At 39.5% G+C, this 24982-nt stretch overlaps 2 protein-coding genes across 2 annotated transcripts; both read right to left on the bottom strand.

Moving 5' to 3' along the window:
* Positions 1–552: 552 nt before the first annotated feature.
* On the bottom strand, positions 553–20370 carry LOC131281415 (CD63 antigen-like). The gene is made up of 6 exons (XM_058310745.1): positions 20331–20370; positions 7536–7633; positions 1884–1956; positions 1689–1804; positions 1240–1626; positions 553–710 (listed from the first exon to the last, which is right to left on the bottom strand). Exons 2-6 carry the CDS (start codon positions 7596–7598, stop codon positions 645–647), a joined length of 705 nt encoding a protein of 234 aa, XP_058166728.1. The 5' UTR covers positions 7599–7633; positions 20331–20370; the 3' UTR covers positions 553–644.
* A 731-nt stretch (positions 20371–21101) lies between these two features.
* LOC131292286 (dynein axonemal light chain 1-like) lies at positions 21102–21821 on the bottom strand. Its single transcript, XM_058320800.1, has 3 exons — positions 21667–21821; positions 21497–21608; positions 21102–21401 (listed from the first exon to the last, which is right to left on the bottom strand). Exons 1-3 carry the CDS (start codon positions 21819–21821, stop codon positions 21102–21104), a joined length of 567 nt encoding a protein of 188 aa, XP_058176783.1.
* Positions 21822–24982: the final 3161 nt, after the last annotated feature.

Below are 24982 nucleotides of genomic sequence, written 5' to 3'. Positions count from 1 at the left end.
ACAAATATGATTTCTCGTGCACGGCACGTAACGCTTGTTTTGTTTTTTTTTTTTTGGGTGAAAATTGGTAGTATATGTACTATTATAGTTTAAACTCCACTTTTCTGCTAAACCGGACTCCTCCGGACAAATACTAGGTAGAAATGATGGTACCAAAATCCGATCGATCGAATATTAGAGTAAAATTATTGATTTCAATTTGTTCCCATTCGAATTGTATGTTGGCTGGCGGGAGAGATAGATCATAGGGGTTGAGAGGAGAGAGGTGAGTCTCGTCGCGGTACGGTTTTGAGGAGGTATTCAAATGGCTTGTTATTTTTTATTTTTTGCTTTCAACTTCTATTTCATAATATTTCATCAATCATTTTTCATCATAGAGTTGACAAATGCTCACTTTGTGTGTACTGTGGTAATTGTTTGAAGCATTTCACAAGGTAGTTTAAATGCATCCTGTACTATGAACAACGGTTCAAGGGATGGACCTTGTCTGGTTTGGATTAGGTTCAGTCCGGGAGAGTGATGGAAAGGGTCTATGGCGATTTGGTTTTGACCTTGATGTCGAGAATGCATTTCCGTTCTCTTTGAAGGTGTTAGTTTTTGTGCTTGTTGGTGGGTCTCGTGATGGTTGCAGTTGCGGGTTCAATTTAGACCGTTTCGTATTGGCGCCGGAAGGAACCGTACAGACAGCATGCCAGCAGAACGGCGATCAACTGTAAGAAAAAGAAAAAGAGAGTTGGAAAAAGCGTATGAAATAGCTGCGAGGGTTTGCTGAAATGAAATATGAGGTTATTCGTCTGTGAAATTGTGTAGCATATCATTCGGGAACATTCCTTCATATTTGAAAAGCACGGGCGTTTAGCGAATGTTGCATACTAATGGACGGACTACTAAAAGATTCCTTCTTATTAGCATATTCATATACTCGCGTCCAAATTCCGGTTGTTTGTTGATCCGTTATGTCAAGTTTGCTCTACATCAGTGGAAAATACGAAACGGTTTAGGTTGTGTAACCGCAAAGTTGTATGTCGACCTGAACAACTTTATCCTTCGTCCGATGAAATTTGCATTGACCTCACGTAGTTTTTCCTGATTTTTCATTGTGAGGGGAAAGTTTTTCGTTCAATTATGCTCTGTTTTGTCGATTGATTTAATCCGTCCCAAAATTACCGTAGAGTGTTTGGGCTTTCAGTTAGTGGTTTATATTTTGAATTAAACAAAGCTCTTCAAGCTTTAACTAACCTGTACGATAGCCAATCCGATGCCGATGCCGGCCAGAATGAGTGACTTTGCGCCGAGATAGCTGGACAGCTTCGAGAAGCAGCCCTCGGTCGACGCGTACTCCCGGGTGCACTTGTTCACACCGACCGGCATCCGATGGCAGCAGGCGCGCGGCACGGTGTCGTTCTTGTAGATTGGCTCCCAGTCCTCTGGGCCCTTGATACCGCAGCACATCATCTCCGACTGCACCAGATTCCACGCCTCTTGGGCGCCCTTGTCCGTGGCGTAGCTGTCCAGCGTCTTGTTGAAGCCCTTCTCCAAAATTCCTCCCAGCTCCTCGTGCTTGTAGTATCCGGCAATACCGATGCCGATCTCAGCCAGAAACACCAGACCTAGGAGGATGGAGAACTGCAAATGCACCAATCAATGTTAGATAACTGCAAAGAATCGAGTACACCGAATGCATATACCGTGATGATCATGCATGGGCTTTCCTTTGCCGCACCGCAACATCCGAAACATGCCACCACGAAGATGATGGAACCGATCACGATCAGCACTATCGGGGCAGTCCAGAAGTTATCACCTGAAAATAGAGTCAAAAAAGCATTAATAAAGAAAATGTTCGAAAAATATAGACGTCGTCTTGTTGGTTCAATATTTACCGACAAAGTTCGAGTAATGATAGTAGTTTGATTGAATGATGGCTCCCGTAACAATCACGACTAGGCCGGTGATCTGGAAAAGCGAAACAAAAGGAAACGATTGACGAAAAAGGAGTGGATTAGATACTTAGGACGAAAGATAAAAAGAAAAATCAATCATCGTGATGGACCACCACAAACGATCGGGGACGGTCAATGCAAACATGGCGAACGGGCGTCCCACGTGAAATTAATTGCAAATCGATGCAGGAATTGATGGACTCGCTCAGCGCAAATGAATTTGTACTCGTTTTCTTTTTATAAGGGAGAAGAATGGGACAGAGAGTAGAGTAAACAATTTACCTTTAACGAGAAGCGCATTGCATGATTGACCATGAGTAAATGGCCCGAATTAGGGAGTTAACTCATTTAACAGGTCAATATTTAGATTCAAAAATTTAAACGGTACAGACATCCAGAACATCTACATCATAAAGTTTTGAATACTATACAACGCATTTCAATTAGAAATTCAATGCCGTTTTCATGATCATTTTGGGAGACATTCGCTTCAAGTATAAGCACAACGAGTGCCTTGCACTAAATCATAATTACCAACTTTTGCCATTGGCAAAACAAACCTGGAAAATTGAAATTCCACAGGCCTCCCACATAGCCTCGGGAAGTACAAAACTCAGCTCCGTGGACGATAAATAAACATCTGTCACACTTCGTCGGTACGCTCTGCTTCTATTCAGGTCTCGAAAGGAAAACATAAATTTTCATTTCCACACCTTTTATATCTCGTTCTTTGATTGAGAACGTGCTGCGACGTATTATGGTTTTATCGAAATAGAATAAGGAGTACATGGAGACTGTGAGGTATTCTGTATAGTGAAGTATTTTGTTTTCTACTTCAAGTAGGATAGTTTAAAAAATATTATTATGTGCACAATGTATAAGTTGCGGAGATATTTAAATTTTAAGACCGGATATGGGTAACACCGAAGCGCTGGTATAGTAAGTATGAACATGTAAAATGTCTTTGATATGAAAGAAGATATTTGTATTTAACATCATCCCTGCTAGTAGCACATTCAATCCACTCTCTTATCACCACTTTCATCGCAGTTACAACGTCATTTAGTTCACATAAAATTGAAAAAAAACCCGGATCTTCGAGATCCAGGCCCGCCGGCGTTTTGGAGACCCCTGATCTAAACCATCATAGTAAAACCGAAGCGATAATTTCGAAAGGCTCTTCTAAATTTTACATCGTGAAATACAAGAAATAATATCGAAAATGAAATAAGCTCTTTAAATATTACAAAGCTTTCCTTTTTTCGAATAATACAAGCGATATAATAAGTTATGAGAATGCTCGAAATAATTCTGAATATGTTCGATGAAGAAATTAAAATAGTATTTTCATGCACAGTTCGTACCTACTCAACATATAATACTTATGTAATACTCCACATAATCTTCTACCTATGTGTGTTTAACTATCGCAGGGCTCCCGGTTCAAGCAGGTGTTTTATGACCTGGAACCCTCTCGGCTGTAATGTGATGCAAAACTGTCACATTGTGCACGCCGCATTAGGCACTGCACTGTACAACGCGCCTCCCAAAAGCCTTCTCTTCATGCCCCACAGATTTTATCTTCTTCAGAACATTTTCCTTTGTAAGTCTTCTTCGACGTTCGGGAACGAGCGCAATGGAGACGCCTGGTGCTTGTCGGAACAAATTCTCCGGCGGGATTAAGTTGACTGCAAGAGGTGGCAAAGTAAATCGCTGGAAGTGAAGCTTGCAATGTGCCAAGCGAATAGAGACACCGTTCGCGACAAGATGGGCCCCAAGACAAAAATCTCAGGTGGCAAAATGCGCTTTACACCGTGCCAGCGTCGTTGTCACGAACGTTATATGAGAGAATTGAAGATCAATATTGCACAAGGTGCACGCGAAAACACACAGCTGTTACCGGCTCTACACTCTAACGAAAAGCACTCGTTCCTCTCAGTTGCACCTTTAACAGACGACTGGTTCACTCCATAAGACGAACACAGAGAAAACCCGAACGTTGACACGAGATTCGTCTGGTGGTGGAAAAAGTAATTTACTAGCCACAATTAATCAATATTTCATAATGAGAAAATGATCAGCTGTCAGCCGAAGAATCCGGGACGCTGCTTCGGGTGATTGCGCTGTGATGGCCTTCGGGATAAACGGAAGGGGGACCTGTACAGAGACGAGCCATAATGGATGTAATGGATGGAAGTTTTCATAAAAAATACATTATTAAATAGTTTATTTAAAGCAAAAGAAATTGACGATTATTTCCATCAGAAAATACTTGTTGCACCGAGTGGAAGGCAAAAATGGTACAGGTTTTGCTATTTTTATTGTACACGTTCAGTTACATCGTCAGTATGTCTACAGATAAGAATTCGCTTCCTAAGAAGCGCATCAAAAATGAAGAAGCCACCATTTCCTGTCAACATGCGATGCATCATAAAACAAGATAAGGAACACTACGTCATTGCAAAGAGTTTGTATTTTCTTTGTAGTGTTGCCGCTAATCAACGCACTTGCAACAAGTTGAACACGATGGCGGCGCAGATAACGTCAGCAAGGTATCAAATTGGCTTTTCATTTCATTTAGACATTTCAATGGATTGAAGGTGCATGTATTTTTTGACACACAAAACTGATAGACTTGCACCGACGTGATATGATTGTGCCACGGAATGCGATGTTGCGAAATAATGTAAAAATGATGTACAAGCAACCGATCAGAGGAAAGTTTGTGATCTCATTCTATCGAGAGAAAGTTATGATAAGCGTTTGCATTATCATATTTTTTTGATCATGTGGTAACAAGCAGAATTATAAAAAATGCAAAAAAGGAATAGGAAAGTTATAGAATGACCGCGTGGATCTTTTTGGAAAAATATGAATGAGATATAGTTGCTAACTACATTTGTAAAGGAGTGTTAAAACTCGGTTTAACTACCCACACGGACCAAAAATATTTTGCGCTTTACCTTATTTAAATGTGTTTCTATTCCATTAAGCAATTTAACATTATTCACGAACATATTCCCTCTTGTGATATGCCTATTTGCGTTTTGCCCTTCTTCTCCGGGGGGGAATCGTTCGTATACCATAGCTGTCGGCCATCCAGTGGCGTCCAGTTGATGAGTTCTTTGTCCCCGAGATTGTGTGCACGCGACCTAGAGCGTTCAACACACGTTGTGTCATGATGGGTTGACTGATTTGAGTAATTCTATCTACCTCGGTGTCATTCACTGACGATGCACTGGAGATGCGTTCTCTGGGTGGACATAAACACATTAGGATGCAAATGCGTACTAGGGAACTCGATGTACACAGAGAGTGACCAGTATTCTGAAGATGCCAGAATAACAATCCACGGTTTGACAATGCCGACAAATTTGATGAGCGAAAAGATAAGTTTTCTAACCAAAAATAAAGCACATTATTCACACATTCAACACGTACCATCAAGCTACTTGCTCCAACAAAGAAAAAAAAGATATACGAAAATTATTTTCCTTTGCTTTACATCTCTCTGCGGAATATCGTCCCAAAATTCGTGTTGAACATATTTACTTAAAATGGTGTCATAATCGTACATCTCACTCTGACATTGAGTTTAATGTCAGATCAAGCTTTTGGTCCACGCGAATTACCATTTTAATTAATTTAAGCTTTACCCTGTTATCGTTGTGACATTCAGCGGCATAATATTTCTCAAGGGGGGTAGGTAGGTGCTACACCCATACGTGCGTGCATAATTTTCCGACAGCAACAAACACTAAACATTGCTCTCTGTGGAACATCAGCTTCCATTTGGTTGGAAATTTATTTCAGTTGTTTTCGTAATGCAAATTTGTCGCTGCCATTTATCAAAAACTCATTTAGTTTGTGGGTCTGCGTAAGGAGGTGTAGGGAGAAGTATAAGTGTGACTGCCCCTGAACTGGGACTCCGAAAGCATATGGTTTGAAGATGACTGTTTCGTCGGAGTTCGGGCTCGGCACGTGCCGTGGCATGATTCATGGTTTTAATAGTGCTATATGAAATTAACATTAATAGACATTTTAGGATTTGCATCTCGAGTTGCATGACATCACAGATCGGTTTATGTTTTTGGTGGTTGAGTGAATCGATAAATATGCATAATTTAGAGATACATTAAACAATAATTCACACCCCACAACTTACTAAGATTTTTTGTAGGTAAGACCGATTCCTTATTAATAAGCTTTAAGTTTTCATTCACCAACGCATAAGTTTACTATAAAACTGGAAATGAGTCACCGATCTAATTCATTTGCACCATTTGGTCAAAATGTGAACGAAAATAAAAATGCCGACGCGAGTGAAACTGTGTCTGCCCATCCCCGGAGTCCGATTTCCAAACCCTGGACGCAATCGCTTTCAAGCACCCCCTAAGGTTCACTTTGCGTGTTAATGCTTCGCCTTTCTAGCTCATTTCCACTAAGCACCGACCATTACTAAGGGGTCTTTCCCTTTTTGATACTTCAAAAGTCAACAGAACCTTGGCCACCGATGCCCTATAAGCGGATACTTTCCAATTTATAATTCCCCTTTTTCCTTCACTACGGGGTTTTTCTTCTTTTTCAACGGGGATCCTTTCTCCAAAGTGTTGGAAGAATTGTTTCTATTTTTTTAAATTTTTGGTGTTAGTCACTGTTAGCTTCTCAATGGGATTTTCAATTACAGAACATCGTCTACGATACGTTCACAACTTTGCGTAACATTTCAAGCGACAATGAACTTCTAGCAATAAGACTGCATAAAGTTAGATCGGATTATCGCCGATTAAGAATTGGGGCGAGAAGACTAGGAATGTTTTATTTAAAGCGAGCCAATGTTTGTACCTTGCCGTTAGTTCTTTCCTCAATTAAATACACGCCTAAAAGTTTTTGAAGGGAAGAAAACGGTATCCCATAATATGATTGGAATTTTGGTACTATGAGAGTTTAATCTATTAATAATATTAAATGAAGCAACATCTTGTTGCAAATATACTATTTGCGAAAATTCATACATCTTCAATAACATAAGCCCCTAATGAATGCACCTTACAAACACATTCCAACCAAATCAATCTACCTTCACCAGGGGTAGTATTTTACCATCGCCAAAATGATAACATCAACCGCTAAGCTACTCCCTTTAAAAGGGAAACTTTGGTGGAGCATTTCAGTTGCAATGCTGCACACAAGTCCGGTTGGCTCGTAGTACTTCTCATTTTCCAACCTCGTTGCACTTCTCATTTTCCGTCCAATACCGTAATTGATTCCGATGAAGTTGATACATCCCGTGGCAACTGTTTCTATGACTTCGGACCCGTGGTTCAGGTGTAACCAGTGACATTGAGAAACAGCAGAGGCATGCACAACTAAGCTTGTTCCGAAACTTTCCTCTGCCACAATGTACTACTACCTGCAGGAAGCTATCTTCTTCCCAGCTTTGGCGGATATCGCAGATGCCTGGAGGATACTTCTAGAAATTTCCCTTTTGCTACAGATACTAGCTACTTCATCACCAGCATCATCATCATGCTCTCACGACCGCCGATCACTTGTGTTTTGACTATGAACAGTTCGAGGCAAAGGACTTACCGCAAACAGGAAATTGAAGAAAAACACCAAATAACGTACGCACGATATTCCTAACGAAGGCATTTTCAGTGCTATGGAGATAGCTGTCGCTGATATAACTGGAAAGAAAATAAATTTGAAATGTATTATGAAAACATTACTGTCAATGTATACGAATAAATTGTGTGTTGTTGCTTAAAAGCTTTTTTTCTGTTTTTGTTGAAAAAATCGGTTCGTATCATCAGTTCACAAACTAGATCAACCGTTCGAACTTATACAGTTCTCTTTAAAACGATTTCAAACGGTTCCAGCTTTCTTCTAGGAGGGCGAAGAAACGACTATCATTATTTCCTTCTCACAATAAGAGAATGAATGTGACACGATACAAAAGAGAAATTGAGAAAGTTTTGAATATGGTTCATTGAAAATTTGAACTATGGCCGTCAGTGGTTACGTGTTTTTAATCTCTCCCTGTACAGCCAGTAAGAAATTTTATTTATGTATTTTTTTTCGGTCCGTTAATCTGGAGGTAGTTGAAACCTTTCTGACAGCAATGCCAAACTACAACTCTAATACTTCCCAAGCGGGTTGCATTCGTCATTGGTAATCTTTTGAAACTGCTACTTTTCCCTAGACTGCAGACCAGAGCTAGACCGCACAGGACTTAAGAGGAATTCGTAAAAGCCAAAGGGCGACGACACTTATATAAGCTGCACCAGTTTGCGTTAATTGAATTAATCCATCCCTTTTCGTTTGACCCTTGATCCAATTTAAATCCGGGAGCTGAAATTTCAGCCAATGATAAGCCGCTCGGTTTTGGAGTCGGCGTGGACCCTTCTTCTAGGTTTAATATAGACAGTCAATAGGCAGATCGAGGATTGAAGTGTGTTACGAGTTAAAGTTTAGCAAAAAAAAAAAAACGAAAGCTAGCACCACCCTGTCTTTTGCCGATATCTTTAAAATTTACATAAAATTTAATCTTTTTCTAGTTTGAAACGTTGTTGCAATCAGTTTCACAACTTTCAGTGTTTTACGATCGTATTAATGTGGAATTTTAACGTTTAAGCCAAATAATTAATCAAAATGGTGAAGTAAAAAGCGCACCGCATTGGTGTTTTGTTCTACCATCAAATTCGTTTGACGAAAATTGTTGATTTAAAAAATAATTACATTCATAGAAAATAGGGCCTCCTTCCAGTAAAAATAAGAAAGCAGCTGCCTCGGGTAAAATCGTTTACGTTAAATGATGAATCAACAAATGTAGGCTTTCCGTGGGCAAAATGTTCAATTTCTATTTAAGCTTGCCACAGCCTAAGAATTTGAAACCAGCTTTTTCGATGGCTGATCCACCGGTCCAAATAACTAAGCAAGTTCTTTCGGCCTCGAAGTTGAACCCTTCCGTCAAAGTAGAAATACACAGCATAACAAATACGCAAATCTCCCAAACGAAAAAAGAATTTGACCACTTTGGCATGCATGCACGGGTACATTGAAGACTTTGTTTGTAACGCAAGAAACTTTGTCTTGAATCCTTAGAAACACCCGCAGCGTGTTGGATCTTTTTTTCGTTGCTTGGAATTTGGTGTTGTCTCGGCTATTTTCCAGGCTATCGACGAAGGTGACAGTGGAAACGATACGGTAGACGAGATGGTCCGGTAGAAAGTCCCACAGGATAAACAAACAAGCTCAACGAGAAGAATTTAATCTGCAGCCGCCAAGGTGAAGTTATTGAAAATGCCAGAAAAATGATGCGGGAGACGTAATGTTTGAGTGAACCAGGCCCGAAAAGCCAAATCTACTGGGACTGCGGGTTTAACTTAGTGTGCAGCTGTAGCATAGTAGAGAGAAAAAGGCCGACGCCAAAAAAACGGTCCATAGACCCAGTTCGAAAGCACCCCAATAAACATTCGGGTCCTTGTGCTTGCGTTCTCTTACAGTAAGGTTGGTGAATCAATAGAGAAAGTGGGTAGTATTACGAGATCCTGTGAGTGGAATAAATTCATAACCGTCCTTCTTCGGACCACGAACACACTAAAGTTTCGGTACGAACGGTTGTTGGTGTGACATGGGATTCGTAGTCCCACGAGGGATGACACTCTCTGCCAGAGTAACAGAAAGAACAAATAGTCAATATCGACCAACAAGGGGCGCTAAGGAGTGGAAGATGGAATGGAAGCCATGAAAGCAGAATTCTCTGCTGCTGACAAGGGGGTGCATTACAGATGAAGAGGAAAAATGTTGAAGTGTCCAAAACAAATATTACCGGAAGATTGTTCCAAACATCCTGCAGAAGTTGATCCAAATAACCTGTTGTAATGAATAAAAGGCCTTAAACCGTCAGTCAGTCAGTAAACTAGAACAAAACAAAGAATAGACGAGCAGCAAGGGATGCTGAGATAACCATGTTACTGGCACAACGTTCCCTTACCTTACATACCGTGATTGATATGACTGAAATCATGGTCCTTTCATTTTCATTCAATTTGATCCGCTTTGTAAGTAACTCGTACTTGCGAGAGTTAACGTTCGTGGATTTCGGGGGTGAAATCAATCACAACCAGGTTCTTTGAGTTCTGCGTTTTTACGACGTTTATTATTCGACTGATGTACTGAGAGTGGTGTTGCTTGACTAGCTTTTATATTACTCTATAAGGTATAGCTCATGAATGTGGGTAAGCGGATATGTCTTATGCTTAATTACCAATCAGGTATATACTGCCAAAATATGCAGTGTGCTTAATGTAGCCACGGGTAGTATGCTCTGTATGTGTGGTACAGGTAGCATCCTGTAACTCGAGCATGGAATGCAATAAGAAATTTTTTTTTCATTCGTCTTCAATTGGCAGTAGCAAGATTTTATGTAAATTATACATAACTCATTAAACGCTTTTTTGTAAAATAGACTACTTTTTCTACTAAAATACACGCTGGAACGCCGGAGGACGATTTCCGAGGTTGTTTTTCTACAAAAATTGCTAACTGACCAAATTGATGCTCCGTTTCTTCTGGCAGAAATTGATTTCTACGCACCAAGTCGATCCCTCAGATCCAGATCTTTGTTAAGCGTTCCTTTTCGCCGTAATGGTTTTTGTGCTCGTGACCCTTTGCTCCGGATGGCTTCCGCGTATAACTTGACGCACTCCTTGGACTTTAATTTGACTGCGGATTCGGTCTATAATATTTTACGCTATGTTCGCGTTTAATTGCTAAGTCTAGTCTTAAGATTTATGTAGGCCATAAGGCCAGACAAATTAATAAACGAAAATTGAAATTAAAATAGGTGTTATCTGTGGCATATTTCTAATCAGTGTTACATATTTAGTATTACATATTTACAGTCCGACTATAGGTAAAAAAAAGTTCAATGTACGGTCGGTTCGTGCGTTACCATGTTCATGAATTAATCCATTTTGATTTTTCCGAAAGATTATTAAAATAGGAAAACACTGTTAAAAAACAGGATACACTGGCATTTTCCTCTGAAATGAAAATGAAATCAAAGCGGAAACATACCAAACATATGTGAGGAATACAATATAAAGCTTTATTGGATGAAATAAAAACTAGTTTGATTTTTAACTCCGGACATCGTATTTTTGCTCTTCGAAAGACTTTGTATTTTGCATTTTTTTGCCTCTCTCCGAAGATAGTTACTGAGACCAAAAGACGGTGTTACAAACGTTTGTATGAAACATATAACGAAGCAGATTAATGGAACGGGCTGAGCGCCAAGGTACTGGGGGGTACCACACTCGAGGTTCGAAATCACTACCTCTGGTTTTGCATTTACTACATCAATTTATTGCAGTCAGCCATTTTAATTGCGGGAAGCCTTTTTATTTGCTTTCGACAATTTTATAATGATTGTGTTCGAACGTTGTAGTTAATATCGTGGAAAGTATGTTGCACAATATAGACTACATGCAAAACGTATTGCAACTCGTGGATATATTTTTGTATTGAAATGTGAATCGTGAAAAACAACCGTTGCATTGTTACGATCTGGTTAGATTAAAATGCAGCACCCAATGTATAATACGAAGACTGTAGAGTATCGTAACTTAAGAAGCACAATAAACTTTTCAAGCAACTGCTCCGTTGCTAAAAAATTAATCTATTTACCTTCTAGTTTGCTTCACCAAACTCTTTACCGTCATACGGTCCTACACTGAAAAATTGAATAACTTAATCCTGCTTCTGTTTTCTCTTCTCTTGTCGCTGATCCAGTTTTTACTCCTCAGGAGTACCAGCGATGTCTGGCGGTGAGCTTTCACCGCTCGATCCTACGGCATCGACTATCCCCGATTGAACGTCACTATTTTTTCCAAAACTCGTTTACAGATATATTTAAGAAATTAAACATGACATTCATATAATATAATAAAATGACTAAGATGTCGATATAAGCAACCAAGCAATTTGAAGATGCATATATGGTACTACTTTCAATTTTATTTGAAATAATGAAAAATGTTAGGACATTCGTACTTAACAAAAAAATACCTCAATCAAAACATAATGGCGAACGTATTATGGAAAAACGTCAACCGCCTACTCTTTGTAGGATATTTCATCCATCCTGAACGGCAGTAAAAAAAGGGGCAACCCGGTGTTTCCAGTGAATAATTCACCACGAGTGTTACCTTATGAATATTCCATTAACCTTCGATCGAACTGCAATTGCCGTGGTTCGATGAAACCGAGGAACCAGAACGATACGCACCAGTAGGAGGTATTGGTTAAGTATCGGCCACTTACGCTGCTTGCATCCCCTTTTCGGTTCGGTCCAACCGATCCAAATCCGGTCGATTGGAAACGGTTTTCTAATTCAAATCCCCCTGGACACGCAATGTGTTACCACTTCCGGTGTCTAGCGGGGCGTAATGTTCGGATTGACATATGTGTGAGTGCACGCTCAATACAACCGAATAGTCTGACGCACAGGTTGATTCCCATCCCATTTCCGGAGGGATTTTCTGCCATCGTCCGGAACGTGTACCTCGATAGGTCTGTGAGTGCTTTGATCGTTAGGCGGGGGTTCCTATTTACTTTCCATTTTTACCGTTTTTTTCCGGTGGCAGGAGGAGTCAACAGAAGTTCCCTTCAGGAACGAGCCTCAGCCAAGGGCCAAACGGTTTATGTGCAACAACATAATGGTTGCTCGGGGAAGCAACACTGCTGCGTTGATAACGAGCACACACAAACAAATGGCAGTGTATGCTTGAAATACAATCTCGATGTCGAGAAAAATGCACCACATGTCCCTGCCGGCCGTCCAAAATCTACATACGAAACATGAATCGTCTCATCCATGGAACGTTGGGTTGTTACCAAACATGACTCGTATCGATTTTTGACGATTTATTTTCCGTTTTCCGTTCATGAATTGAATTTCCCGCGAGGTACCGGAAGAGCATTTACTCGGGGATACAGCCTTAAGCGTGATAACAAGGATGCAAGTAAAATTGTATGAAACAAGCGAACATTGAGGAGGAATGGGGCAGAATACAGAAAATTAAATTGAAACTTTTACGATACTCGATGACCAAATAAAATATGTGCACTATTCATCGTAAGAAAGAACAAAACAACCAGCAAGCAATTCAATTAACATCAAAAGTTGTAAATAACCTGTTGCATTACACAATTTTACATTTCAACCACCACGTAACGATATTAAAATGAATCAAATAAGCATTTGCTTCGATTCGCAGCAATCAAAATTCAAATTGTTCAAGGAACAAACCCACGACATGTGCTCGGAATACGCGGGTTTTCTCTCGACGTATCACTCCACCCTCTAATACGTAATAAAATAGTAAAACGAAAGAAAAATCCTCCCTACCAAATGGCACATATTCGAAATGGCAGGCGCAAATTACAAACGAATCCAATCACCCCTTTGAAATGCATTTATATTTTCGCATGTTTAGCGCGTGAATTCCGGGGAAGAGGATATCAAAATTTGTGGAAGCTCAATAATGCCGCGCGAATGCAGGTTGTTGGTGTGATGATTTAATTATTGGCACTCAGTTATATTTACACTTTGTAGTGATTTTTCAGTCGGAATGGAATATCGGAAAAATACTGTTTCATGGCTGTTAGTAGTGTGTTGCGTTTAAACTAAGAAAATTAAACAGTTAAAATTATTTGATGAAGAAGAGGAACACAAACACAAGCAATAATTATGCTGTTTTATCACGCATCCCTCGTTCATACCATTTGTTTGATTGCAATTGTTTGCTTACATCGATTTATCGTCCTCCTGTCATAGCCTCAATGTGTATCATGAATCTCAATTTCACGGAAAAATAAAATATTCGAAACATAACTCATACAGAACCAAAATCGCAATCCCGCACCCACGCAAAGAGTTGGAGTCTTGTCGGAGCTATCAACGGGTGACTATAATGCTGTCAGCTGAGTGTCCTCCAGTGAGCGCAACATCCAACGCCATTGATCGAACCATCGTCGTAAATTCGTCAAGATCATCAACCGAATGGCGCATATCAAAGTTCAATGTGTCCAACGTTGCATCCCACCCCCAACCGACCGAGTGTGCGCCATCCGTCTGACGTGATTTCTGTTCAAATATTGGCATATCAGCTAAAATTACCCAAATATGCGACATCGACACTGGAAAAGGAAATGCGCACGAAAAAAAGGATCGCCGTACGACTTCCAGACAAAACGCCCAACAGAGCCTTCCCCTTTTTTACGTCAACCGAAAAACCAGTCACAAAATCACGAGAACGAGCACGGGAATGTGAAATATAAACTGCCAAATGGTGGTTGGGGTTTGTATGATCGTTTTTTTCCCTTCAGGCGGGAAAAGTTTCACCGTCATCGTGGTGGAGAAAAATAAATTATTTATTTTGAAACATTTTCTATCCTCCCCTTTTTCCTTTCCTCAAGAATAGGAGGAGCACAATTTGTGCGAATATCTGTTGATTTTATTTCTTGCAAACCGTCCTTCCTGAGGCCATGGTGGAGCAGCCATCCATCCACGCTTTTGTATGGGATACACTCTTTTCTTTGACGTGTGTGTGGGACAAAAGAAAGGAACATTCTAGGTCACAATCATAGAAGAAAAGGCATCCCTACTGTTGTGTTCACACCGACTTCCTGATGGGGTGTTCGATAATAATGAACATGTCGCACGAGATACTCCCTTCCCACCCTTTGCCTCACAGCATCATCAACATTTTGATAGAACGCACTTATGATGCGCTCCGTTTGCTGAAAAAGTCAAGAAAAAACCTGCACGAAACAGAGGACTATATCAAAAGATCACATCTTATCGATACGAAGCAGACGACAAGTCGACGAGGCGAGCGTGTCAGCATAGTTGCCATGTTTAACAATTGATTTTCCTTCACGTGCTTCGCTGCAGTCATCAAAATGTTTAGATAACCGCTACATCGAGCGATAGCTATCAATATACAGAAAAAATGTCAAATACTGACAGTTGTTGTCTAGAATTCGATTTTCTACAAAATGGTAGTGAAAACAACGGTTCGATCAGGCAGTTCAAAATTAACCGGTTGGAGCCGTCGGGAGAGGGCTTGAGAGTAGTGGCGAGATGCCGCGTCCGCTGGCTGGTTCGTAGGATCCATTTTGGGGAGGAAAGAGACGACCAGCTGACGGACGCGGCCGAAGGAAGACAAAAGGGACTTCAGTAGGGACACGAGTAAATTTTCTAACACTCGCATTCGAGTTCATCAAATTCAGAAATAAAATATCGTACGAAGTGTTTTCACGAGATTAGAAAGAGAAAAGAAAGAAACTCGAACCGAAAACTGTTGCAGGACGCAACAGTTAGGAAACAAACATATCGTTGTAAACTCAAATGTAATTATGGAACTCAAATAGCTATCCAAGGATTACGCTCTTCGTAAAATCAAAAGTCCTGCAAAAATACTTTCAAGTGAAACTAGATTCTTCTCATGATTAAAATCCCAACATGTTACAACATTATTCCGTACCTTTAAACTCAGAATTGGAGTCGTTTTTCATTCATTTCCAATCTCGTCTGTGGCTTACTTTCTCTAAGCACAAAATACCGGTTATTAATATTCATTACTACCTGAGCCACAAACTACTTCGGGTGCATGGATTCTTTAAGATAATTCCTCGAGGCGATTTTCTTTTCCAACAAAAAACAACAAGAATAATTTACCTTATGGATAGCCTAACTTGATTGAGGACGGTTGGATACGATTGGATTGGTTTTCGATTTTCTTATGCCTATTGAACGTTGATTGGAAATAAAAAGGAAGCTAGCAATCTCTACTCCGTTTAAATGAAAAAAATATACAAAACGGAAAGAAACATGACGACCAATTTTTGGCCAGGTTTCACGATGGCCGTTTCTTTGTTTGAATTTGTTATACAAGATAAAATATTTGAAATTTTATCATTTAACTTTTTCAACCAAATTGAAGCTCAATGTCATAGAATCTTAAAACAACTTAACTTTTTTTTTTGTTTGTTGTACAGTTAATATCTTTGATTGGACTTGAAATAAAACATGCGTAACATCATAAACAAATTCGACAAGAATTGAGATGTGTTATTCGTATGTTTTTCACTCAAATTTTCTTTACTTTACCGACCTCTGCTCTAGAGGCTTGTTCAAGATAATCCTACTGAATACAACCATTCTAAAAAGGACAAATAAAGAAACTAATCAAATTGTTTTTTGCAACTGTGGCTTCCTCACTTTTCCTTTGCATGCGTTAATACATGCATGGATAACATGCGAATTGATACCACACGTTTGCGTCGAAAACAAAAATCTAGTGAAAAGTGTTAATTAAATGTAAAGTAGTTCTTCGACAAACTGATATCTGCAGAAAGTTGAGGACTTTGCGGATTTACTTCACAATTTACAATTGAACTCGTATTCCATGTTTTAGCCTAACCACGCGATTACCACATCCATAAATTGGTTATTTTTATATAACACCACATAAAGCGACATGCAGGAGGTGTCTGAAACCGTGTAGTCAATACAAAATACCTGTACCAGACCATTTACTTGGTTGAGCTACCGAAGCCGACAAAATGTATGTCGATCGTACAAAGCATTGTAAGAGTTCCTCGGTGTTGTTGTTTGTCGCAACGCGGCGGTTTTCTGCCAAGTGGCAACGAATGGTCGTCAACAATGGTAGAAGAGCTCTGTTCAATTTTAAGCCATGTTAAGCCTTCGAGTAAAATACGGTGGATGCTAAAACAATAGCAAAGAGAAATATGATACAGCTGAAATTATTGAAATATAACACAGGGTTGGGAGATCAAGTTTACCCTAATCCAATTCATTGTAAAATTTCATTTAGTAACTATAAAAGCATCTAATGCCCCAGAATTGTTTTTTTTTATAGATTTATTGAGTGGGATTTATGAAGCTTATGCGCTAACGATTCTCGATAAGGATAAAAAAGATGGCAGTAATTAACCCACTCATGACTGTTGTTACTTATCTACTAATATGTTACGGTTCTGTATGATAGATTTAAATACAGCGATATAATATCTGAATGATGTTTCTATGTTTTAATATGTACGATGCACCTCAACTCCTGTCCAAGTTACGTTTCCATGTACCTAGATTAAGCTCCAGATCAAACTATTCACTACAAACTGAGAGATACAGCAGTGATTATGCAGCCAATGAGCCAATGTCTGCCATGGCCCGCAGCTTCAACCAGCATTACGCTCTAATCGATTTTAATGTGTCGTCACATAGTATTAGCGAGGCTCTTCGTTTTAGTTTGTTATAATTTTGTAAGTTTTCCCGTCAAAATTTAATCTATTGTATATTTTGTGTTCACGTTCTTTATACCGACTTGTGTAGCCCAATGTGGCGGACAAGTACAAACAAACAAATAAACAAATAAACAAATAAACAAATATGTAAACTGAACGCACATTAAAACTAAAAAGAACAGTAGACGACATTAAACAACAATAATGGAAGTCAGCTTGATGAGGGAAAATATAACAAAGAGACCGTTTCTACGTGCCGACTCAAAGATAGTTCCGTTACCGTCCCGAAGAGAAATATCATTGTTGAAACGCTTGGTTTATGTTCCTTCCATCCCCCGAAGGTGTACCAATCACGGAAAGGAATGGATGGAAAAATGTATCAGAAAATAATGGGCTTCATCTCGAGACAAGGGGTTTTCTCAAGGATTATACCACCGAGGATTACAGTCTGCAATGTTAGTTCTTTCCTCCTGTACACAAAGACAGTTTACTCGCAATCTAAGGATCGTTGAGTGCTCGGGAATGCAACAAAGGGTGTGTGTAATGCAACGGAAAATATTCGATCCGTTGGTTATAAATCAGGATCTGTATTTTGCAGTGCAATTTAGGATGGAACCGCTCTGGTCCGTTTGCGTTCGAGTAGTATGCTGTTGAATGAAGCATCTTTTCGATGCCTGTTGAATGGCAGGAACCGTGCAGTATTGCAGAGAATGTAGTTTTCAAGTAGAAGTAGCATCATTAAAAAACCGAAGCAAGCAGGAGATGATACCATATTAACCTTGAAACACATAAAGCATACAACCTTGGATGTTTGAAGATTTTGCCTTGAAAAATATGCAAAACATTATCGTACGAGGTTTTCCTTAAGACTTTGAAACACAAGCTAATGGGAAATATTTGCTTTTTAAAAGAATTTGCTCATATAAATCAAAATCAGCACTTATCAGCACTAAAGAAAAGGAATCTGCTCTCCAAAGTCAAACATGGCTATGCAAACCTATTTAAATATGGTAATGGAGCAATCAATTGATTAAATCCAGTTTTAGTACCTGAAAAATACTGCTGCATAGAGAAAACGCAACTGTACAGTGAAATGGTGGATCAGGTCCAATTAGGTTTTTGTACAAGTGTCGGCGACTTGTAGAAACTCAACTTGATGGAAATGTTCCGCAGCAGAACATCAAAAATATACACCGGTTTATTTCTAGCAATTGAAAAGAAGCATTAAAGAGAAGAAATATTCTTGCATGAAGAAGAAACGGATTCGGTTTCTTTTTTCCTCTCGACGAAAGAATAATCGTCACTTTACTAAACTTCTAAATGCGATCTTTGCAAAGCATTCAAGAGTAGTGAAAACGGAAAATATGTTCTGTCGAAGTTGACCTGTTCCTCTCCCTTTGGCCGACAACCAAGAGGTGGAAACTTTGCAGACGAGATCAGAGAAAGGCGATTCCACTACGGTTGAAAATGGACGTGCCGTTATATGAGGGAAGGAAGATTTTAGCGTAGGTTGGAAAACGTTTATTATGTATCACTTGCCGGACGAGTGGTAAGTTTTGGCTGTCGTTGGACGGAAATTATGAGTCTAAAATAAAACTCCAGTAGAAAATCACTGAGGAGTGTGAGTGTTCAGCCGGATTAGTTGCGATCGGTGTCGATAGCAAGTGGCAACCTCATGGATTTAGAACTGTGGGTAACAACAATCGCATAGTTACTCTCAAGATTTTCTTACTCAAGCAATAAAATTATTAAAGAAAGAAGAAAAATGGATTGTATCAAGAGATATAACAAAAATTGAAATTTTATATTAGTAAATTTGTGTTGGAAGTTTTAAAACACTCGAATTTTGTCTTGGTGATGTTTCTCTACCAAACTAGAGTTGAAACATGACTGCAGGTGCTTCTTTTAATTCAAGCAAAACTTAAATGCATTGCTTTCGACCAGGTACATTTATGCACTCATATATCACGTCAAGGCCGAAGAGAAATAGCAAAGAGAGCTTTGCGAAGGTTCATTAAAGCAACAAAAAATATTTGTTTTCTCTCTAGTAAATGCAACTACTTTCTGCTTACTGCAATGGATCGTGATTCTTATTTCACGAAACAAAGAAACAAGAAAAAGAAGAAATGAATCTTTCACAAGCAGTGAATTGAAACGGTGGATAAACATCATTTTTATCCTTTATCCGTTCCTTCGCGAGCACAATACATCAAGGGAAGTGTACTCTAGCCAAACACACCACTCTTGGCAAGTGAAATGAAAAGCGAAACATAACAATGCCGCTGCACCATAACAATTAGAAGTTTTTTTTTCATTTACAAACGATGATTAAATGCCTTCGCCACAGCTCGGCCAGGATGGCGAACAGCTGGAAATAGGAAAAGAAAAATGTTTCATGTGCACCGCGGTGGTTCCCAACGGGAAAAATTCCTAATCACAAACTCGAAGCCCGCACAAAGAGGTAGTTTCATTTCCGGCACCGGTCCATTAAATGCATTTTATTTTACTGAAGCTATAAGAAGAAAATCCGATTAAGTGTGTTTCTTTCAAACGAAAAGTGTGTTCCACAGAAGATATCCCGTTACATCAAGTACGTCCACTTTCTCAGAATGATCGCGTTTTCTTTTTCGATGTGTACGTGAATAAGAGACACAAAACAAATGAAAGGAACCGAATAAGAAAATAGGAGTAGATAAACTCCTCGAACAGCCAACACTAATGAAGACAATTTAGTGTCTTAGTCCTAACGGGCCGGATACGACAGCGAGTAACGCTTTCATCTTGACGAAAATTTGTTGTTTATGCCGTCTAATTTTAAACATATCAGTTTACACCAAGCGCGAAGCGTCTGGAAGGAACTTGCGCTCGTAGGACGTGAATTTAATTTATTAAAAGTAATCCATGTGAACAAAAGCTTCAGCTTGATGTTAAGTAGGAATATGTAAATGGTGAAAATTAATCGGACGTATTTCACAAATTGAAGAACAGAAAATATCCTGTATCTTTTTGTGAAAATTTTACCCACGTTTAAGCTTTTGTTTGACTTACCACGATCAAAGGTAGCGATTTATTTTAAATCGAAAATTCTGTAAAGAAAAGAGAATAAACACTTCAATGAAAAATGAAAATAACGAACTTCACTAAAAGAGTTTAGATTAAGTTACTAGAATGTAGAATTCCAAATAGTTTTTGTGAACTATTTATTTTAAAAATAATCGGCAACTTGGCAAGAATGTTAGTAACGTGATAGATAAACAGAAACATTTTACTTTTATCACCTCCTATCCTAGCAGCGTAGGTCGTCGGAGCTCGTGAAGACTTGCCTGTGAAGTAAGTCTGTACTTTTCGCAGAGCTTTGTAAATACTATTTCCTGCATACTCCAGGGTTTCAGCTGATATCAACTTCCAAGCGAGGATCGCGCACACACATACGCTATCTGAAAGTAGTTGGCATCATTGTTTTAGTCTAAAGAAAATGACCAGAGAAAACCCTAATTGAAAACTTCTCGTGCGTTGAAAGTGCTAAAAGCGGAAAAGTTAAGCGACACAAAGTGTTACTCTTGAAATACCGGCATAAAACTGCAGTTTGCACGCTCGAAAGTTGTTTACAATCAATTTCAAACGCTTGCATTTGCAGTGAACTAAGTTAAGATTCCAATTCCCACTAGAAGCTGAGACTCGCATTCCAGACTTCAAAAAACCTTGCTCGTGTTTGCCTTTTTCGGAAGCAGTATAATTTCATGTCTGGGGTTTACTTGCAAACTTCGTTGCCCGACCTTCAAGTTTATCCCAAAGGAGACGAAACACGCCCACATCGTGTTATTCGTCATCGTCTGTCAGCATGGGGATGCCATCGAGCTTCTTAAGCGTAGGCAACCGTTTGGTAACCTCCCGGAAATACACCGCTTCGTCGAGGTTTTCCACGAGCGGGTTACCGGCGAACACCAGATCCTCCAGCGTCCCCGAGATAGCCTGTAGCCTCGCCAGCTCGGTCCAGTCGCGCACGGCGTTGTTCGCCATGTAGAGCACCTTTAGTTTGCGTAGGCTTTCCACACCCTTCAGCTTGTCGATCTGATTGTAGCTGATCCAGAGTTCTTCCAGAGTGTCTCCGACCGCTTCCTTGTTTGAATAAAGTTTGAACAGAATTTAAAAGTATGAATTTTGACCAATCTAGAGCTCGGTAATGTTGGAACAAACCATAGAGCAACACTTACAAGCCCGTTAAACGATTTGATGTAATTCCTTCCAAGGGCGAGAATTCGTAAATTTTTCATTCCATTCAGACCAGTTATTTTTTCGATCATGTTCGAGGACAAACTTAACTTTCTGCGATATGGAAGATGGCCATTTAAGGAAATTGTATTTGAAATTAGAAGAAACTTACTGGCAGTTAACTAGAGTACCGAGCGTGCCGTCCATTCGCTCGATCGGAGGCCATCGGAACTGTAACTGAATATCCTCCGCTTCGATTGGATTCTGCCCATCGTGATCCTCCTGCCAGCGCTTCAGTGCGTCCTTAATGGTTGTCGAGCGTGCCATCTTTCACTGGTTCTATCTTTTCCAGCTGACGCCAAATTAAACCGCTTACTAACTCCGTCGTCGCCTGCTTGGATCGTCGGATATACCTTACCGCCTACTCTGCCAAAGTTTTAGCATGATAGCGTGTGGGACGTGAAAAGCAATTAATTAATTGTCTCCCGGTTGCACTGACGCACGCACTCGGTCGGAGCCACGAACTGTTGCACGAGTTCATTTCTGTCCACCCGCACAGATGGCCATCTTTCACATCCGGACATCGCGACCAACGAAAACAGAACCCACTTTGGGCTGTTTCGTACAATTTGGACGATGCTGGTGGTGAATTGGTACGTGTCAAATGCAGAGATATGCTGCTGAAAGCAGCAATTTCTATTTCATCTCGACGACCATATGGAGTTGTTTTCGTGAAAATGTGGAGAAACCCATAAGCTCTAGAAGCATGACCGATTTTATTGCATGGATTGTTTTCCTCTCCGTGAGGAAATTTATTTTCCTAGCAAAATCTTAAAACTCCGTTTGTTGCTACGTCTGCTTCTTTCGTACTGACTACACTGTAATAAAGGATATCAATTGCTTTATGTTGTAAAACCAGACAGAAGGTGTTCTTGGAAAAAGAACATTTAAAAATATCATTGGACGCCCTTAGGTTTTTCAGGACGAAATATTTTCTTCGCAACTCAGCAAAGATACAGTTGTATTCCTAACGGGATAAGGACACAAATTTCTGAAAAATACGATCAAATTTTTCTTCGCTCGTACCGAGAAATGGAACCATTTGGAATCAGATAATGTGGCATACACCTGCTAGCAGAACGGTTGCCAATGCTTTCCGCTGCGTTTTGTGGAAAAAACACCTGAGTGAATAATCGCACCACTGACAAGCTGTGGCCACATACTTATGCTTCATCTTTCCATGATAATACCACGATGGTGGAAAAAAGAATAACACGTTGCAGTTAAATGTTGTTCACTTTATATTAAGTTATTTTCCATGTCTTGCCTGTATTTTATACAATTTTTTTAATTCTACTTTAAATGCTTACTGTCCAATTGTACTAATTTTTTGTAAAATTATTTAGAAACTTCCAACAATTAAACATTGTTAGTCATTGTTTCTTAACACTGTTAAAGGGAGCATGTTACATACACATACACTTTTTTACTGATGTCACTCTATTAAAAAGCAGACGTTATGTACAAAGTGCGTATTGTTTTGTAATTCTTTCATACATTTTCAACTGTGTTTTCGATACAATGGTAGTGCAACGGGGTTTTCAAATATTGTTTCAGTTTTCCGTGCATAATGAATCAAAACCATAGATTGCCGCCAAAAAGTGGCAGATTTATGATGTTGGCAAAATATTGATGGTCATGCGTTTGTCAATGTGCTTCCTTCCTTAAAAGGATTCCATCTTGAGCTTGTTAAGTGCGAATAACAACGGGATGCACTGAACTAGAAAAGCGTTAAATTTGCAATCCTCAGGGGTCTAAACGATTTTTGTGAAGACTGGTCTCGATTCCTGTATCTAAATGCATAAATATGCATGTTTCTGCTTTACGATATGTTTTCTTTTCTAAATATATATCAATCCAATCAATCGTTGTTTCCTATCACACAATAGGCAATTTATTTCCTATCAGCTTTTATTTTTAGAATTGTACTCCGAAAGCGAAGTCCAGCGTAAAGGTATAAATTTAATATACTGCACCATATGGTGTCGATGAAGATTTATGGTAAAGCGTTACTAAAAGTATGCTTGTACCTTGTCGACCCAAGCTGTTGTTTCTCGATGGGATCTTATTTGAAAACAGTCCAAAATTCAATGGTCAGAATAATTGTTCTCGTTGCCCTTCAACCTCCGATGGGGCATCAGCTATCAGTTGAAATGAATCCTCGTCAAGCGACTGCTGTGCGGGTCATGTACCTAAAAATCAATGAGGTTAAGCTTTTGTAATAAATTTACAGTTTGTCGATCTACAAATCTCGACCATGACTCAGATCAACCGGGTTTTGGGAGATGCGCAAAAACGGTCTGCAAAACATACAACAGCAAAAGTAATAGCAAGCATCACTGCAGACATTTTGGAGTTGACAGCAAAATGTAAATTTTATGTTATCCCCCCTCGTGAAAAGTTGAAGGAGCGGTATAATTTTGCAGACAAAGAAACCTCCTAACACACAATTTGGACACGTTTTTATCAGGTTGGGCTTTTTTCCGGCCAATAAAATTTTTTAACCTATAGATTTCCACAACCACCAGAATACCTCGGTACGATAATGTTTACTAATGTTTTGCACTTCCGATAGGAAGCAGTATGCTTCCTTATCGTACGTCCTATGCTACACTCGTTCCATGGTGTATGAGATTTGTCTCCAATACCGACAGATCCTTTAATGTTGTCTTCCATCCCATTTTTCCGTTAACAGGTGAAAATCTCGAGATACCAAACGACGCATTTCCTGCGGTAGACCTTCACCTCCCCCATAACCGCGGTTTGATTCGCTTGTAACGTCTTCAGTTGATGATTCGCTTGTAACGCGGTTTGATTCGCTTGTAACGTCTTCAGTTCAGTTGGTTCATGTCGAAAGCAAGTAGCAGAAGTGTAGTATTTTTCTATCTTCCAGCGATTGGTCTGGGGTGAGAAGATAAAATTGATGGACATCGTGTATCAATTCATTCGTCTTCCAATGCCGAAAGATTTTCTATGGTGCACGAAAGCAATACGAAAACATGAATGTGTAAAGCTAGCTTGCAGAAAATCTCCGAACACTGGGAGGATTTGATGGTACGAGCGATTGAAAGGAGAAGAAAATTAATTAGTGCTGGACAAATAAATCCCAATCCTTGAACCCTTAAGACCCGCCATAGGTCGTTTAATGAATAAAAATTTACTTCCCAAATCATATGATTAATGAAAAGAGTGATAGGAAAACTTTTTGCATGACGCGTTTACTGAACACCAATATAAAAAAAAAAATACGTTTTTTTTTCGTTGTTCGCTAAATACAAATTTCAGCCAATTGGCCTTAGGATAACCTGCGTACTAAACGATACAACCACTTAATGAATCTATGTTAACATGATGTATTTTTCTTTCCTGTATAACCTACCCGTGCGGTATATGGCCCAACATCATCATCACCATAATCATTTGTCCGT

The sequence above is a fragment of the Anopheles ziemanni genome, chromosome 2, assembly GCF_943734765.1.
Source record: "Anopheles ziemanni chromosome 2, idAnoZiCoDA_A2_x.2, whole genome shotgun sequence".
Classification (NCBI taxonomy): domain Eukaryota; kingdom Metazoa; phylum Arthropoda; class Insecta; order Diptera; family Culicidae; genus Anopheles; species Anopheles ziemanni.
The sequence above is the reverse complement of the archived record's forward strand: the minus strand, read 5'-3'. Positions and strand labels throughout refer to the sequence as shown.